General features: G+C 42.7%; 2 protein-coding genes across 4 annotated transcripts in view; both read left to right on the forward strand.

Moving 5' to 3' along the window:
- The first annotated feature begins 585 nt into the window (after positions 1–585).
- On the forward strand, positions 586–15,210 carry tap2t (transporter associated with antigen processing, subunit type t, teleost specific). Of its 3 annotated transcripts, none has more exons than XM_030754555.1 (13): positions 586–823; positions 1,407–1,763; positions 2,926–3,465; positions 4,411–4,525; positions 4,650–4,780; positions 5,092–5,297; positions 5,838–6,035; positions 7,874–8,002; positions 8,096–8,275; positions 8,368–8,541; positions 11,597–11,756; positions 12,877–13,013; positions 14,114–15,210. In XM_030754555.1, the coding sequence occupies exons 3-13, from the start codon at positions 2,964–2,966 to the stop codon at positions 14,306–14,308; spliced, it is 2,127 nt and encodes a 708-aa protein (XP_030610415.1). In that variant the 5' UTR covers positions 586–823; positions 1,407–1,763; positions 2,926–2,963; the 3' UTR covers positions 14,309–15,210. The 3 variants fall into 3 exon arrangements, with proteins under 3 accessions (XP_030610415.1, XP_030610416.1, XP_030610414.1); XM_030754556.1 differs by having other exon boundaries at positions 1,407–1,671; XM_030754554.1 differs by lacking the exon at positions 1,407–1,763.
- Positions 15,211–16,803: 1,593 nt separating this feature from the next.
- Positions 16,804–17,882, forward strand: part of acsf2 (acyl-CoA synthetase family member 2) — a 31,364-nt gene continuing 30,285 nt past the window's right edge. The window contains exon 1 of the mRNA XM_030754559.1: positions 16,804–17,118. Coding sequence (XP_030610419.1) covers positions 17,003–17,118 — 116 coding nt within the window. The 5' untranslated portion in view covers positions 16,804–17,002. The remainder of the gene's footprint in view (positions 17,119–17,882) is intronic.

A 17,882-nucleotide genomic window follows, 5' to 3' on the forward strand; every position in this document is an offset into this window, starting at 1 on the left:
TGGACATTTTTACTTCCGCCCACATCAAAAATCTAAATTAGATCATCCACAACAGCACAACCTTTTAATGATTGTCAGTCACACTGATATTACAGCAGACTATGCACCGAAATGCCTCAGAACTCATCAGTATCCAATCCAGCTGATAACAGTCTTGTGTGCATGTGCAAGAACAGTGAGAATTTGATTAGATGACTTCGTGGGGTGAGAATTAAACTGGATTTGATAAGTTATTATTATACAGTAGATCTGATCATGAATTTCCTAGTAACTGTGTTCTTTTCTTTATTTACTCATTTTTTCTCTTACATCACAGAAATATTATTTATAATTAACTATTGATTAGTTAACCCCACAAACCCCACAAACACTGAGTTCAGTCTCATAGAAAACCACCAAATTGTATAGTAGGGCTCGGTTTCTGAGTGACCAGCAAACTGTGATCTGAGGTAGGCACTATGGGGAAAAATTGCATAGCAAATAGTACACGCAAACACAGGCGGGGGTGCTTTTATTTTGAAAGGGAGGACGTATTTTCCAAAAACATAAACACAGGCGTAAACTGCTGCCATCTTGTGGCCAGTTTGTGAAATTAGCCATTTTCCTGTATCTCAAACTTCCCTCAGCCGTCGCGGAAACGTTGATTCATAGTGTAAAAAGGATTTATGAACAGGAGTGAGGGCAGACTTGGACCTGTTCGTGCCTTTTTAGGTCCTCGGGGCCGCGCAGGCTTCGGCCCAATGAAAGTGAAAGTGAAAGTGAAAGTGAAGCGGCTCCGTGCTGCACTAAGCTAGCTGTGCTCTGTCGAGCAGCAAGATACACAGTAAGTAATCTAAATTATGTCCGATGAACTCAGGTTTAAATACATTTTAGTGTGTCGCAGGTGTGCACAGGTAAATGTGCCACCGTAGCCAGAAGAGCAGGTAACTTAAACGGCCTGTTACTGAAGTTGTTACCTGAAGTTAGCAAGCCACAGTGACAAAAAAAGGAGCTGCAGATGTGGTTTAGGCTCTAAAGCTATATTATACAGCTGCAAGGGTTTGTTAAATGTGAACACTGTGGTAGTTTTTCCTCCACGCGTGATATTGAAAAGCCTAGAGACGGGTATGCAGATGTTTGAGACTTGAGGATGTCCACATGATTATGAGCCAAATGCTTCACAAAATGCTGTTTGTTTCGTAATATCTGCTCTGAATTCCTGAAAATAACAGGCTTCTGACCAGTGGTATTATAGCATAATTTTATATTACTTTACATTTTTGTGCATTTAAAACTTGTAGTTTCAGTTCACTCTAGTTTCACTTTGTTGCCAGATTTGATCCTTTCATTTTTGGAATAGGAAAGGTTTAGTTTCAGTTTAGGTTTACTTTTATTACTGCTACAGTCTGTGTGGTGTTTGTGTCAAGGAGACCTGAGAGGACTCAAACGCAGGACACGGTGAAGAATTCAGCAGTTTTAATGTGAAGTGTGATAACTGGCAGGCACAGACACTGGAGAGTCTGTGTGAGCTGCTGTGGGTGAGAGTGGGTCGGACAGGCGGCCAAATCCAAGGCTTTCTAATAGATTCTCTGAGAGAGGAGAGGGACGGGCAGGGGAAGACTCAACCTGAGAAACAAGCCAGCTAAACTGAAGGCCTGAGTCACACCACCACATCAACAGCACAACAGTCAGGTGAGGAGCAGTGGTGAGAGCCGAGGTTAAATACCTAGCTTGACTGTAGATGGATGACAGGTGTTTCTAAAAGCCACGCCTGCCACTGAAAGGTTGGTTATAATCGCCATTCACGCCCACACTCACACAGACAGGGAGCAGGCCAGAGAGCAACGAGAGGAGGACCAGGGAGACTGTGGCATTTTGCCAGGGGCAGATATTTCAATAAAACACTAAATGTCAAGTAAAGACCTCAGTCTCAAACATTTGCTGCAAAGCCTCCTGACACTTTTGGAAATTTTAACTTCATGAGGGCACAAAGTTGCAATCTTTTTCAAATTCTAGTTATTTTTATTCCAGTTAATTAAAATGTTTGTTTAGTTTGAGTTAACTATAACAGCCTCACTGCTGACAAATACCTTTCATATTAGAATAATTCAGGAAACTAAAACCAGCACTGACACTAATACTGAACACATTGAAAAAATAAGACTAAATGAAACAAGCAACCACTTGTCATGGATACAAGAAGCTTAAGCAGCGTCTACAAAGGGAGGCCGATGGTTGGTCACTAGTCATTATTTCAGGCTCTGGTTATCTAGGTAACTCTCTAACAAGCCATTCCCAAAATCAAGAATGCTGCGGCCTGTGTAATATTCCTGGCTAGAATCTGTCTTAACTGTCATCTAAATACAAGAAAAAGTGATGGATTTCCTTGAAAATGTGATTCGAAAAACACAAACGACACAGGCTGTTGGCTATAAATACTACCCAGTCATATGTAAAGTGCTAATGCCAATATGTGAACCACTTGCCAATGGGACACAAACTTCAATGCAACAGCAGTAAATTTAGGTCAGAGTAATGAACAATATCACAAACCAACCACCTCCTATTACCAGGTTTAATTCACTTTTTATATAAATGAATATATTTATAGAAATATGTAACTATGCATACTTGTGAGTAATTGCAAACTGAATTTCAGATCTGCTCAACAGATCTGTTCTTGTTTTCTTGGTGTTAAAAATGTGGTCACAGTAGATAGAACAAAGGCAGTTTCTGCTTTTTCTGAAAATCCAGACTCAAACTGTAATGAGCAGGTACTCCACAGGTACTCCTGTCCAGTTAATTACTCCACTCTCACTGAAATAAATGGGATTTTTATGATTAATGGTTAAATATGTCAGAAACAATAAGATAGGTTACTGATAAAGTGAATGTGGGATTTGGGGCATGCTTGCTGAGTAACTGCAATACTTGTTGTACGATCAGATTCAGCCTCCTGCATTCTCACCATCTACCATGACGAAATGATTGAAGTGGCAGCCTGTGGATTATTCCTCCTTATTTTCGATGCCGTTCTGGGCTCAGCACTGTGGGCCAGCCTGGTGCTGCTGGAGTACCCCAGCTGTGGTGGACTGGTGGGCATGTGGGCCTTTGGAGCCATAAAGTGGGTTTTTCTCCATGTTTTCTCCATGTTGCTGACTGATGGAAAGCCCCAGCCTGTGCTCCGCAGGTTGGTGGGCCTCCTCTGCCTCCTTCCTCCTGTGTTTGAAAGCGGATGTTTCCTGAAGGCATCTTCTGAGCCTTACCGGGGCCCATCTCCTAACCTCACCATGCTGCTCTTAGGTCCAATGGCCTCATCTCTGGCCTGTTTAATTTGGGAAAAGGGCCTCTGTGGGAATGGAAAGATGAAAAAGGACAGCGGCAAACTGGATACCCGGAGGCTGCTTATGAGGACATTAAAATATTTCAGACCAGACACTCTCTACCTGATTGCAGCTTTTGGTTTCCTCATCTTAGGAGTCATCTGTAAGTATGAAATCGTCCTATTTTATAGTGTATTAGATTTAGCACACGTTATGGTCATTTCTTAAGATCACATAAAGCTGTGAGTGTGTTTAGGAGTCCTTGAATGATGAAGCAGTTCTTCTTTGTTTGTCTTCCTGGAATCCAAATCCAGTTCAAACTGAGAGGACAGTGAAAGATCCTGCATGTTACTTCATTCTGATAAGAAAGCAAAGCTCTCTCTTTCTCCTGATGGTTTCAGTTTAAGGTTTGTTCTCATCAGCTCATTGATGCTAAAAATCCTGGCCTGCTGCATGAGCGCGTCTCTTCTACACACAATATAGAAGTAAAAATGAGACTTTGATCACAGCAAATTGAAACAGCTTGCGTCCACCTCAGTGTGCTGAGCCTGACAGAATTAGCCCTGTTCAAATATTTGCTCCAAAGACCCACACAGGTTTGAACCACTTGTTTATCGCATTATGTCCACAAAAGGGCAAACTGAAATGAGAGGCACTTTACTTCAACAGAAGCATGAAGTAAGATCCACATACAGGGTCAGCATAACCTTTGGCCTGGAACATTAAAAAAAAGGAAGCTGGTGTTCTGTTTATCTGAAACTCTCCAGTGTAGCTGAATTAAAACAATTCAGCAAAGAGGGGGCCAGAATTCCTCCACAGCAATGTGAACAACACTTGATTTCTGCAAGGGGTGGCACAACCAGTTATTAGGTTTAGGGGGCAGTTACTTTCTCATGTAGGGGCAGGTAGGTTAGGATAACTTAGGAAATCATCATTAAAAAACTGCATTTTGTTTCTATTCGGGCTGATATTAACATTTGTTATTAGTATCTTTAAGCACCAGTGGTGCCGCTTAAAGATACTGAGTCCATCTTTTATATACAGTCTTTCAGAAATGCAGCCAGTGTCCCTGTTGACCTTTATCCGTGTCATTCATCTTTCCTCATAGGTGATACGTTTATCCCGCTCTATCAGGGGAATGTCATTGATATGCTGAGTGGTAAAGTACTGGAAGCAGGCTTCGGTTATGCAGTCGGACAGCTCGTTCTCGTTTCTCTTGGAAGGTGATGAAGCGTCATTTCTTTCCCTCTCAGATAGAAACAACATTTATTTACTTGGCATCTGATTTATAGCAGTGGGTTTTATTCCTGTTTTTTAAATAAAAAATGCATCCTTTCATCTTCACAGCGCACTCTTCTCTGGCATGAGAGGCGGCACATTTATGTGCGCCTTGGCCAGACTGAACAACAGGCTGAAGCATCTGCTGTTTCACACTCTCCTGAAGCAGGAAGTGCAGTTCTTTGATGAAAACAATGCTGGTAAGAGTAGCACAGCATGTCTGTCAAAATATTTACGGATTGCTGGAATTTATAGTGTCAACAAATCAATTTTTGCCACATTTAAGCTTGAAACCCAAAGGCTCCTCTTATGAAAATGTTAATACCAATTGAAGCATTATTTATTGATGTATTAGGATATACAGTTTTTAAGCCCTCAGTGAATGGAGCCTCATCATAAAATCCAATTAGTCTCACAAACTAGCTTCTAAACTTTCTTTACAGCAAACATTTAAGCCCAGCAGAGTTTAAGCTGTTTCTGAACTCCTCCTTTTCTTCGGTTCACCATCCAGGTCGTCTTTCCTCCCGCTTGCACTCTGACGTGGACAGGATGGGCCGCACGGTAGCGCTGAATGCTAACGCCGTGGTTCGCAGCACAGTGAAAACTTTCCTCATGTTGGGAGTCATGTTACGCCTGTCCTGGGAGCTCACAGTGCTCACATGCATAGAAATGCCACTCTTAGCCGTAGTGCAAAATAAATACAGCGCCTTGAGTAAGGTAGGAGGCTGGACCAGCTGAACTGTGTTGCTGACAGATTAAGGATCATTTGAGTATCATTAACATCTAAAGACCACCGCTAAATATGTCAGTGTTCTTTAGTCGGATCTGTATCGTGATGCAGTCTTGCTGCTGCTCGGCATGCCTAATGATTTCCATCCCAGCACAGATCCTTACCATAATATATATTTACAACAGGTGCAAATCCAAACCTTTTACTCTGTGGGTCCTGGTGGTGTTTGTTAGTCCCCTTCTCATCCTCCACTGTACAACAAACAAGAGTGGAAAGAAAAGCAAGAAAAATTAGTCAGATTTTTCTTGCTTTTCTGAAGAAAGGAAGAAGAGTCTAATTATTTAACAAAAAGTAACTTTTGTTTGCAGCTGGAAAAAATCAGGAATATTTAAAGTGGTTGAAGGATTTTGTTTCTTCAAAGCATGAAGAAAAGCATGAAAACAGAATAAAATATTTTTTAACTTTAGTCGAGAAGGCTCTGTTGTGACGGTTGTGCAGTTTATTGTTAGTGATTCACTGTGTGACAGGAGCTGAAAGAGCAGATTCAGGACTGCCAAGCTCAGAACGCAGACTTGGCTTCTCAGACGATCAGCGGGATTCAAACCGTCCGCAGCTTCAAGGCAGAGAAAGATGAACTCAGGAGATATCAGGAGGCTCTGGAGCAGATGCGCATCGCTAAAAGACGTTCAGGAATCTACAGTTCAGTCTTTCTCTTATTACGGAGGGTAAGGTGGCAGTGATGTTATCTCTGCAAGTTAACAAGCAAAGGAACATGTTTAACTTTCAACTCTGTGTTCATATTTGTGTATACAGTGCTGTGAAAAAGTATTTCCCCTTCCTGATTTCTTCTTTGTTTGTCACACTTAGATGTTTCAGAATCAAGCAAATGTTAATATTAAACAAAGATAACCTGAGTAAATGCAACATGCAGTTTCTAACTGATTATTTAATTTATTAAGGGAAAAATTCTATCATAACCTACCTGGCAATATGTGGAAAAAAAGTGAAACAGGTGGCCTTGGTGGTCCCAGAATCTCATATCTGCTTTTTTTTGTGGATGATGTGGTCCTGTTGGCTTCATCAGGTGGTGGCCTCCACCTTGCAGTGAAGCAGTTCACAGCCGAGTGTGAAGCGGCTGGCATGAGCATTAGCACCTCCAAGTCTGAGGCCATAGTCCTCAACCGGAAAAGGCTAGAGTGCCCAGTCCGGCTCAGGGACCAGTTGCTGTCCCAGGTGGAGGAGTTTGAGTATCTCAGAGTTCACGGGCATAAAAGCAAAGCTGTCAATTTACAGTTCGATCTACGTCCCTACCCTCGCGTATGGCCATGAGCTTTGGGTAGTGACCAAAAGAGCAAGATGGCAGAAATGAGCTTCCTCTGATGGGTGGCTGGCCTCTCCCTTAGAGATAGGGTGAGGAGTGCAGTCATTCGGGAGGGGATCAGAGTAGAGCTGCTCCTCCACATCGAAAGGAGCCAGTTGAGGTGGTTCGGGCATCTGACTAGGATGCCTCTTGGTGAGGTGTTCTAAGCATGTCCTTCCGGGAGGATGCCCTGGGGCAGACCCAGGACATGCTGGAGGGATTATTCTCTCGTCTGGCCTGGGAACGCCTCTCTGTTTTCCCAGATAAGCTGGAGGAGGACCTGGATGACTTGCCATCATTGATAGAACCATGAATTCTGCTCTCTACCAGAAAATCCTGAAGGAGGATTGTCAGTCCATTAGTTTCAGAAGATCAAGTAGACTTGGGTTATGCAGCAGGACAATGAAACACACCAGCTAGTCCACCTCTGCATGGCTCAAAATATAATGAAGATTTTGGAGTGGCCAAGTCAAATCAGATTGAGATGCTTTGGTGTGACCTTAAACAGGCCGTTCATACTGGAAAACCCTCCAATTATTCTTCTGCAAAGAGTGGGCCAGAGTTCCTCCACAGCGATGGGAACGACTCACTGCCAGTTATTGCAGTTGTTGCTGCCAAGTTTGGCACAACCAGTTTATCAGGTTTAGGGGGCAATGACTTTTTTAAACAGGGCAGGTAGGTTTGCATAGTTTTTCCCCTTAATAAATGAAGTCATCATTTAAAAACTGCATGTTGTATTTCCTCAGGTTATCTTTGTCTAATATTAACATTTACTTGATGATGTAAAACATTTAATTGTGATAAATATGCAAAAAGATAAGCGACCAGCAAGAGAGCAAATGCTTTTTCACAGCACTGTATGAAATAGAGTACAGTGGAAATGTTTAAGCACCAAGGACAACACAAACTGAAGATAACACAAACTGTGTGAAGCAAACTGAAAAAAAGGCTTCCTTCAGTTCATTAGTCTGTTCTCAGGGGTTTTATCAGACTGTTATCCCAAGGCTGTCCATTTCTGTTCTCACATCTATCCAGTTACCTGTGGTAGGTAGACTACCCAGTCAACATTTACTCATATTTTTGCCTCTGGTGGAATATGGTATAAGGATATGTAGTGCCTTTTGTATATGTTGGCATATGGTTCCTGCTTTGTATGTTTTTGAGCTCCTCTCTGAGTATTTTTTCTCTCCACTCTGTCTCCAGCTGGTGTCTCTGGGGATAAAGATACTGATGCTGTTGCAGGCCCGCACCCTCATCTCGTCAGGAAAGCTCAGCATCGGCAGTCTTGTGTCCTTCTTCTTGTATCAGAAGCCCTTGTCAGTCAATTTAAAGGTGAATCATGGACATCCATTCAGAATATTTATTTATTTTGTAGTTAATGTATAGTGCCTGTTATTGATAATGACTTCTTTATTTCGGTCACAGGAAATATTGTACTGCTATGGTGAGACAGTGTCCACAGTTGGGGTCATTTCCAAAGTGTTCAGCTACCTGGACAGGACACCAAAGTGTAAGGAAGAGGGAGGTTTAGCTCCTGAAAAGCTGCAGGGAAGGATTGTTTTCAAAAATGTCACCTTCAGCTATCCAGACAAACCAGCTCTGAAGGTAACGTTCATAGTCTGTGGTTGTGTCTTGCACTGTGTTTGGGATGGTGTTCAGCATTAATTCAGAGTTGGATAAATTCATGTCCTCTCCAGTCGGTTTCGATGGAGCTGCAGCCAGGGAAGATGACAGCCCTGGTGGGTCCCTCCGGCAGTGGAAAGACCACCTGTGTCAGCCTCCTGAAGAGACTGTATGAGCCTCAGGATGGTCAGATCCTGCTGGACGGAGAGCCGCTGCACCTTTACAAACACAAATACTTCCATCAGAAGGTACAGTCGACAGTTGCTCAAAAGAATGACTGAGATGCTAGCAATCATGTTGTTTAATTTTGAAAGCAGACATATGGGAAAGGCTGAGATTTCAGGATGGGGGTGTATCTAATGGCTGACAAACGATGTGCAGACATGTCAGTGAACTCAAAGCCAAAACGGCTGCACAGTCTCTGGCAGTTGCAGCCAATCACAGTGGGAAACACTGGTGTTCACATTCCCGCTCTGTCCTCGGTGTTATACATGGAGGGTGTAACAGAGAGCAGGAGGAGAAATGCTGTGTGCAGGATAGGAGAGGCAGGATAAAGAGGATATAACATAAAAAGTTGCACTGGCAGAATAAAGCAGATCATTGTCAATCATGTCCACAACATTGAGTACAATAAAAGGCACTCACTGAATGTCCAAACATTCATTATTTCATTTTCAAGCGCTCTATGGATCCTGAGTTATAGTTATAAAGGTCTGTCTGCTTATGTGAGCAGATATGATGCCAGACTATCATGGTCCCTGGGTCTTTGATGGGTTTGTGGTTCCTTTTTGAAGTCTCTGAGATGTGATTTCAGGTTCTGTTTCTCGTCCTCTGAGTTCATCTTTACATCTCGTCCTTGGTTCCTTGTTTGATGGTGTTGGTTCTCTGTTGTGTCTACTCTGTCCTGCTCTCATCTGTGTTTGATCTGCAGCCTCTCGTGTAAAGTCAGTCTTGTCTCTGTGTTTGTTTACCTTTCTGTCTTTGGCCAAGTTGGGATGTTTTAGTCTGTGTCTCAGTTACTTCCTGTCTTATTGTGACAGTGTCTCATCTCTTAATTTGCTTACTTTGCCTCAGTCATTATGAGCCTCTGGGGGAAAAGATGTTGTCCACGTCTCACGATGTGAGCTGGAGGCTTGGAGCTGATTGGCAGTGATCATCTGCTGAAAGTTCAAACATCAGCTTCAGGTCACAGACCACAGTCGCTCAAAAGAATGACTGAGATGCCGGCATTAGGGTGTAAAGGCTTTTTTTCTCTTGGAAAGCTGCCTTGTTTAGTCTTGCCTTTGGCTAAGACCTTCTTCATTTAAACTTTGATTTGGAGCAGCTGAACCAGCTCTGTGAAGGGGATTAGTGTTTTTGATTTCCTTGTATGTGTAGATCTGAAAGTAGCATTTGGATATGAACCTCTTTCTCTTTTATGTAAACACGGCCTGTAACGTTCCGTCAGTATTGCTGCAGTTTGCAGTCAGAATGATGATGAGGTCCAAAGGAGCGACTCAGATGGTGCTCAGGTTTCATTTTTAGCTCGGGGCTATTGTCATATCCTTGCCAGCAGTGGTGTCTGTTCCACGAAAACTTTAACATTGGCCATAAACTCACACAGTGGGTGTGTGCGCACGCAGCGACCGGCAGTGAGTCTGTAATTTTTTTTTTTTTTTTTTTTTTTGAAGGCTGTTTTAAGTGCTTCACATACTGTTATTCCACAGTGGAGCCTATGTATTTTACCAAACTACTGACCTTCATGGTTTTGGAGCTTGACTGTAACTTAGAGGTGACGGGGAAAATGTGAGGGGGCGGGATTTGTTTGAATGCCAACAAATGCTGCTGCAGTTCTGGGACGAGAGCATAGTTGTGCAGCAGAGGTGGAACTTTCATTGGTGTCGCTGTGTCCCTTTTATCTGCCTTGGGAGTTTCCACAGATGTTTATAACCATAGTGTACATTTACACAAACCCTCAGCTTAAAGTACTGCCTCTAACACTGCAGTCAGTCTCCCTGATGCCCCAAACTTTATTTTAGGTGATCTTCAACATGTAAGTTTTAAAAAAATGTTTATCAGGATGTCTCTATAAAGCCAGACGGGATCAGTCTTTGTTATGGGTCAAACACACCTATAAATCCCTCCTCCTCCCACGTCTGGGCTCAGCAGATCATAACTGTGTGCATCTACTGCTTCTCTATAAAACTATTAGGAGGGAAAAAGTCCAAATCATGGACATTAAAAACTGGAATGAGGAAGCAGGACTCTGCCTGCAGGAATGATTTGAGTGCACTGACTGGGATGTCTTTCAGCAGTCCTGTGGAGATGAGCTGGACAATTCTGTGGACATTATTTGCTCATATATTTCCTTTTGCAGAGACATGATTATTCCATGTAAGACGGTTCAAATCTACCCAAATAATAAGCCAGGGTTTAATGAAATGGTTAAGCCCACAATTCAAAGAGATGCTTTTGAACAGGGAGAGGCATCAGAGCTGCAGGCAGCCACCAAAAAGCTGGAAGGAGGAATCTTAAAGGCTGAACTGATCAGCTTTATAGAATAAAATGGCTGCAGATAACCTGGGCTCGGCTCGGTCTTGATGGTAGAACCAACTTAAAGTATGCAGATGACATGCTCATTGTTAGTCTTGAAACCAGAGCACTGAGCATTTTGTCAGGTGGTGTGAAGAGTCTGATCTCCAGCTCAACATATCAAAAACCACGTCATGATGCTACAAACTGGAATGTGTGCAGTCTTATAGATAGATAGATAGATAGATAGATAGATTATGACTCTGTTTTATGGATCTTGTATTGAGTCAATCTTAGCCTTTTCCTTGGTGGTCTTTGAAGGAAGCTGAATGGTAAATGGCAGCTTAGCCCAGAGTCTCAGCTGCAGAGGATGGCCAGCTGCATCTTAAATGATGACTCTCACCCCTGATGGTGGGGGGGTTCAGCTCTTTCCCTCCAGATGGAGGTTTGTAGCCCCTAAATGCAGAACAAAGTGTTATAGAAACAGCTTTGTCCCGGCTGCTGTTACTCATCTGAATAAGCTATAGAAAACTGTGCACGTATCTGTTCATTTATTTATTCATTTTTAATTTGAAAAATTGAAAAATCCATTTGATTTCTATTTAAGTTTTTGAGATTTTACTGCCAGGAGGCGGAGGGGTAGCACTGGAAGCTGCCAATATTTTGGTTTTATCCTTAGGACAACAAAACTCTGACTCAGGTTTTGTTTTTGGGAGACACAACAGCTTATTTGCTTTAATTGTATATGTGAACAGTGCATTGATGCCTGTTTTAACTCCATTCTTCATGCAGGTAACCCTGGTTTCCCAGAATCCCGTGCTTTTCTCTGGCTCTCTGAGATACAACATTGAATACGGCCTGCAGGACTGCAGCATCGAGAAGGTTAAAGAAACTGCAAATAAGATCAAGGCAAATAAGATCATCTCTGACATGGAAAACGAGTATGATACAGGTACAGAGCCGTCTGTGATGTTGTGCTTCACTGCAGTCACACTGATCAGGCGACTGCCTGCCAACCACTGGATGCTATGAAAAAATGAGCATTACCTGATCAGCTGTGAGTGGAATGGAAATGTGTCAGTAAGGCACAACTTTTGCTTTGAAGACGAATGTTCTTTTCTGGTTTGCACTTTTTCAAGTTTCACAGCCGCTTGGTGTAAATGGTAAATGGACTAGTTCTTATATAGCGCTTTTCTACTCAGTATGAGCACTCAAAGCGCTTACACAACCTGTTTGCATTCACCCATGCACTCCCATTCATACAAGCACTTCCATTTTTACGAAGCTAAGTGCTTTTAATTACCTAACATTCACACGCATTCATACTCCGACAGAACGGTCGGAGAGCAACTTGGGGTTAAGTATCTTGCCCAAGGATACATTGGCATGTAGCCAGGATTTGAACCGCTGACCTTCCGATCAGTAGGTGACCTGCTCTACCTACTGATCTACAGCCAGTTTAGTTAGCAATTTTTTTTGCAGACAAGTCAGCGTCCTGTTTCAACTCAGCCACTGATAAAACCTTTCCCACTGGGGGTGAAAATTTTCTCTGAAATTTGCAGAACGTTATTAAATACCATTAAACATCCAGTTGACTTGTTGCACACATCCCTGAAACATAGATGACTATGACTGAACTCTGTTTCTCACATTTTGTCAACATTTGTGTGTGTGTGTGTGTGTGTGTGTGTGTGTTCACACCAAACTTGAAGCCTCACCTCTCTGGAGGGACAATTATAACTGATATCTGGAATCAAGTTCCTGAAATATATTTTCAGATCTTACAAGGTGGTGCCATAACTTTGCTTTTCTTCAGTTCTGCTTCCTTTTTGTGTGTGTCTTTATTTAAAGCAGGGGGGATGTGGATTCACCTGTTAGCATCACCTGCTTTATAAAGTTTAATATTAACTGTAACAGCTGTAAAGTAAGAAAGGTCAGAGGTTCCAGTTTAAAATGTCCGGCTTTTAGCTGGTGATGACATGTTTCAGTAATGATTAACCTGTGGTGGAGTAGTCTCTGAAGCAGGCCCTGTTTTCCATTATAACCCCGCTCTGTATCGTTTGCCCTCTCAGATGTAGGAGAAGGCGGAGGCCGTCTTTCAGGAGGAGAGAAGCAGTGCATCGCTGTCATCAGAGCTCTGGTTCGAGACCCGCAGGTCATCATTCTGGATGAAGCAACCAGCAAACTGGATGCTCAGGCACAGCATTCAGTATGTATATGAAAATAAAACTCCTAAACATCCACCTTAACAGGAGCTCAGAGTCAGAAGCTATATGCCCCTCAGCTTTGGTCATGGCTGCAGAGGGTCTCACTGTAGAGATGGACCAGCTGCTCTTACACATGAAAAGGTCCATCTGTCTGCTGTCCAGTGAAGGTTTGCTGGGGAGATCAGCTAACAGCAGTGTAGGAGGATCTCCTGTTCTCCTCAGTTAAATCTGGACAGCTTCCAGCACGATTTTCAGATTGTTCTGTGGAAGTCCCCTTGTACTTATGCCTGTGGTAGGTACCAAAATGGCGACTCTTCAGAGCTATTTTAATGTTTTTGGAAGTGGACAAAGTCACAAGATTTTAGGAGGGCTTTATATTTTTATGGGTCTGTGAGTGCAGAAGCCTCACCCGTCTGCTCTGTTTACAAGTGGCAGCCAATCAGATGAAGGTTGGCTTAAAGAGGGAGCGGCTAAAAGGGCTTGTTTCAGAGGACTGTGGCGCTAAAATGAGCAGAATGGGTTCCTTTTAATATTCAGAATCTCTTTCGGTGCAGGACTGCATCCACCAGTCTCTGACCCTGGTGGTGGATTGGAGTAATAGCAACAGAGGGGGTAATAGTATGTTTATATAAGGAGGAGAGGCAGTTTGACATGTTATATTTTTCATATAACATCAGGTAAAGAACACAGAAACAGAGTAGGAAGGTATTTTCATTCATTTACTTCAAGAATACTCCAAATGTCTCATACAAAATCTGCACACCTGAATGAGCAGCAGGTGTGTCAAAGCCAAAATTATACTGAAGCAGTTAAACTGATTTCCCTTCATGGTGTGTTGTTACTGCTGGAATATTTATATATGATAAAGGTGGATGCACCTTTAAATATTCCAGCAGTAGTGTGTGGAATCTGATTTTTGTAACTGGTCAGGGTCTCGGAGTGGGAATTCTGTGTTTATATTATAGTAAGGTTGATTTTTAATGTTGCTCGGACAACACAAGACTAACCAGTTAATGCAGAAAATATTTAGCAGAGAAACTGATGATAAACAAAACCAGTACTTGCATGTATTTGTTAAGGAACCTGATATTTTTGTCCTCAGGTGCTGAAGGAGATTCTGGCTTCCGGCCGGACGGTGCTGGTCGTGGCTCATCAGCTGATGACGGTGCAAGAGGCCGATCACATCATCTTCTTGGAGAACGGTGTGATTGTGGAGGAGGGGACACATAGCAAGCTGATGGCCAAGGAAGGACGCTACTATCGCCTGAAGGAGGAGCTGTTCTCTCAGGACAGCTGAGGAGAGCTGATGACCTGCAGAAAATGAAAGGGTAGTTTGATGTGCATGTTTCAGCGTTTGCGAGGAGCAGAACCGGTGGCGTTAACCTGTTTGTATCAGGAGAATTCAGCTGTTTGTCATGAAACTGAAAACTGTGACGTCAGACTGACATAGGCTAACCTGCACCAGTGTTGGATGTGGATGAATGTTTGACCTTCAAAGCAGATGTTTGGTCACTGGAGCAACTTTATTCAGCATAAAGATTAAATCATCCTTTAACATCCACTTCACGTGGAGAGACTATCGTGATCATGATCCTTTAGCTACCCTGACTTATTTTAGAGATGTACTGCTTCAGTCCAGAGGGAACAGTTCATGTAATTCATTGACAGTGTTGGGAATAATTTGGGATTTCCTCCCACTAAACAACTATGAATGACGCCATGAGACAGTAGCTCAGAGGGAAAGGTCTGTTCTCTAAAATTCAGTTTTCTGATTCTGGTGTCTTTGTATTAGCAGATCACAGAGGTCATCTTTGTGTGACCTGCTAATGAGCAGCTCAGCAGAAAAATCCAGCATCCCTGTTTTGTTCCCAGCTCGATGGTGTTCTGCTAATAATGATGATGATGATGATGATGGCTTTTCCTCACTGCTTTTTATGCTGTGTGTGAGTCTGTGTTACCTTAAAGCTTTTGCCGTGTCTTTAGTGTGAATAAAACTGCTTATAGCTCTTTAACAGAAGCTCTCTTTGAGGTAAAACGTTGTCACTGATGTTCATCATTCGTCCCATCCCGTCAGTTGATGATCATGGTTTCCAGCATCGATGGGCTCTCCTCGGACTCCAGATGAAATACTGTTTTTGGAGGATTTTGATGTCTTTGTTTTGAACTTCAATTATTAAAATTGTTTTTGACAGAAAAAAACACTTGTGGAAATGTTTGAGCTTCTTCAGATGTGAGCGTGTTCATGAATATTAAAGGATAGATCTGTAGTTTTTAAAGCCTAATATACATGTATACTAAAGATTAACTCTGTAAATCAAAGACTGGATTTTGGCCCTCATCAGTTCTTTGTAATTGCATCAGGAGTCTTAATGATTAGCTTGCATGATGGCATTACTCAGTGCCTCATTAGTATGGTGGTTAATACATTCAGCTAAGATGTGAAATCTTTGAGGTTTAGGACACACAGGAAGCGCATCAGCTGTAAAACAATTTGAGTGCATCGATCTGCAGCAGCTGAAAGGAACTCCTGTATGGGCTCATTATTGTAGCAAAACTATTTGTGCATGTATGTTTCATCCCTGTGGAGATTTGTGTTATCAGATTTGTAAATGCATCCAATCTAATTATTTATAAAGCACATTTAAAACAACAGGGTTGACCACAGTACTTTACATAGGGAAAATAAAATAAAATGAATACACCAAACACACACAAGCACACATCAGAAATCAAAAAATTATAAAATAATACAACAGCCCCCAAAAATAGGTCTCATTCCGATATGAAGTTTTAAGATGCACTTTAAAAACATGCAGAGTGGAGGCTGACCTAATGTGGGGGGGGGGGGGGGGGGACTCGTTCCATAGTTTAGGGCAGGGGTATTCAACTCCAGACCTCGAGGGCCGGTGTCCTGCGGGCTTTTGATGTGTCCCTGATCCAACACACCTGAATCACTTCCTCAGTATGCAGTCAAGTTCTCCAGAGTCCTGCTAATGACTTCTATATTTGACTCCGGTGTGTTGAACCAGAGACACATCTAAAACCTGCAGGACACCAGACCTCGAGGCCTGCAGTTGAATACCCCTGGTTTAGGGGCTATGGCTGAGAAAGCTCGGTCCCCCCTGCTCTTAAGCCAAGTTTTAGGAACACAGAGAAGTAGCTGCTCAGCGGGTCTCAGTGACCTAGAAGGTGTTAAGGAGTTCAGCAAGATATGATGGGGCCAGCCCTTTCAGCAACTTAAAAACATACAATAAAATCTTAAAATCAATCCTAAGATGCACAGGAAGCCAATGAAGGGAGGCTAGCACAGGGGAGATATGCTGCATTCTGGACCAATTGAAGGGGTGAAAGAGAAGACTGGTTTATACCAACGCATGGATATTCATAATGCATTTATATTCATGGCTGAGGAGTTCTGAGGTTTTACTCAAGTCACTGCAAATACAGATAAGTCATCAAGTACAAGACACCCAGATTTTCAACTGGTTTTCCTTTTTAAATATAGATTTATGTAATATCTTGGATGCTTACAGACTGATTTGCACATTTAGAAATTAAACATGGATCTGTAGACACACATACAGACTGAGATCCACCCACACAAATAGATGTGCTACAATAAGAGCTCTGTATTCCTGAGATTCGGTATGTGTCAGACTAAAAGATTTAAGAAGTCTACTCCATCCCTTCTTAGTGCATTTCACTTACCAGTGAAATGCAGCGGTATAGTCACTGGTTCATGAGTGGATCTGATGGTTGGTTCTGATGGCGCCCCCAGCAGGACGCTTTGCTCCTTTAAAAACAGTGCAGAAACGGTGCAGTGAGGGATCAAGGTCCGAGTGAGAGCCTATTAACCTGGTCATCCAACTCCCTTCATTAGTGTTTCCATCTGATCTGGTGCACGCGGACTCGCCCGGAGAGCCTCCACAGCTTGAGGTCAACACTCAGCTCAAGTTTGAGAATCGGGGCGCGCCCAGCTCAGTTACACACTATGATCCCCACCGCTGCGTTTGGCACGCATTCTCTGCGGAGCTGCGCTTTTTCCAGAGTTTTCCAGCTTTACCGGAGGCCATGGATGCGTCAGCCAGGATTCCCTGCAGCCACACGGTAAGCGAAGAGTGAAAGAAAACTGAGAAAAGTAACTTTAAAGCGGAGCTCTGAGAATAAAACCAGCATGACCCTCAGTCAGTACGAGTGAAGAGCGCAGGGATTTGTTGGTGTGTCCGCGTTTTCTACCAAGACTCACATGATTGTCTCAATTTGAAAGCTGTTTTTGCTGCTGCAGAGCTCAGCCCAGGGTGAGGGGTCTCAGGTTTAGAGTTATGCAAGAAGGCTGCACAAAAACACGTTTTTGTGCACAGACTTTGTAGCGCATATTAAAATCGGAAGGAAGTTTGTGTTTTGAGAATCACACACATCCCCCCCCAAAAAACAAAAAAAACAGTATTTTATTTTTTTCTAACATGGAGCTTTGTCCTGGATCTGTGACCCAGTGTTTTCAGCTCAGCTTCTTTATGAATGATTTACTGTATTCTTGTAATCGTGTTTTGGAGTTTGTGATTTCTCACTGTTATGTTTGGGTCCCACAGTTTTCAGCCTGGTTTGTCTTGTTAAGTCTTGGTTTGTGTGAAGTGTTCTCGTGTTTCAGTTACTTCCTGTTTTGTTGTGTAGTCTCCTGACTGTGTTTTGCATCTAGTTTTGCTTCCCCCGTTGTTTTCTTCAGTTACTTCCGGCTGTGTTTCGTGCAGTTTTCCATCTCCCTGATGACCTCAAAGCCCTCCGTTTTCCTTAGCTGTTTGTCGTGTCTGAGTGCATCCGTTATGGGTTCCTGCCTCGATTCTTTTATTTTGCTCTGTTTTCTGCAGCCAGTT

The sequence above is a fragment of the Archocentrus centrarchus genome, chromosome 19 (assembly GCF_007364275.1).
Source record: "Archocentrus centrarchus isolate MPI-CPG fArcCen1 chromosome 19, fArcCen1, whole genome shotgun sequence".
Lineage (NCBI taxonomy): Eukaryota > Metazoa > Chordata > Actinopteri > Cichliformes > Cichlidae > Archocentrus > Archocentrus centrarchus.

What these genes read in the sequence shown, in the direction of transcription:
- tap2t (XM_030754555.1), top strand. Translation starts at nt 2,964, where the DNA reads ATGATTGAAGTGGCAGCCTGTGGATTATTCCTCCTTATTTTCGATGCC. An exon ending in GTTCTCGTTTCTCTTGGAAG is followed by an intron (nt 4,526 to 4,649) that starts GTGATGAAGCGT and finishes TCATCTTCACAG; the next exon opens with CGCACTCTTCTCTGGCATGA. An exon ending in CAGACAAACCAGCTCTGAAG is followed by an intron (nt 8,276 to 8,367) that starts GTAACGTTCATA and finishes TGTCCTCTCCAG; the next exon opens with TCGGTTTCGATGGAGCTGCA.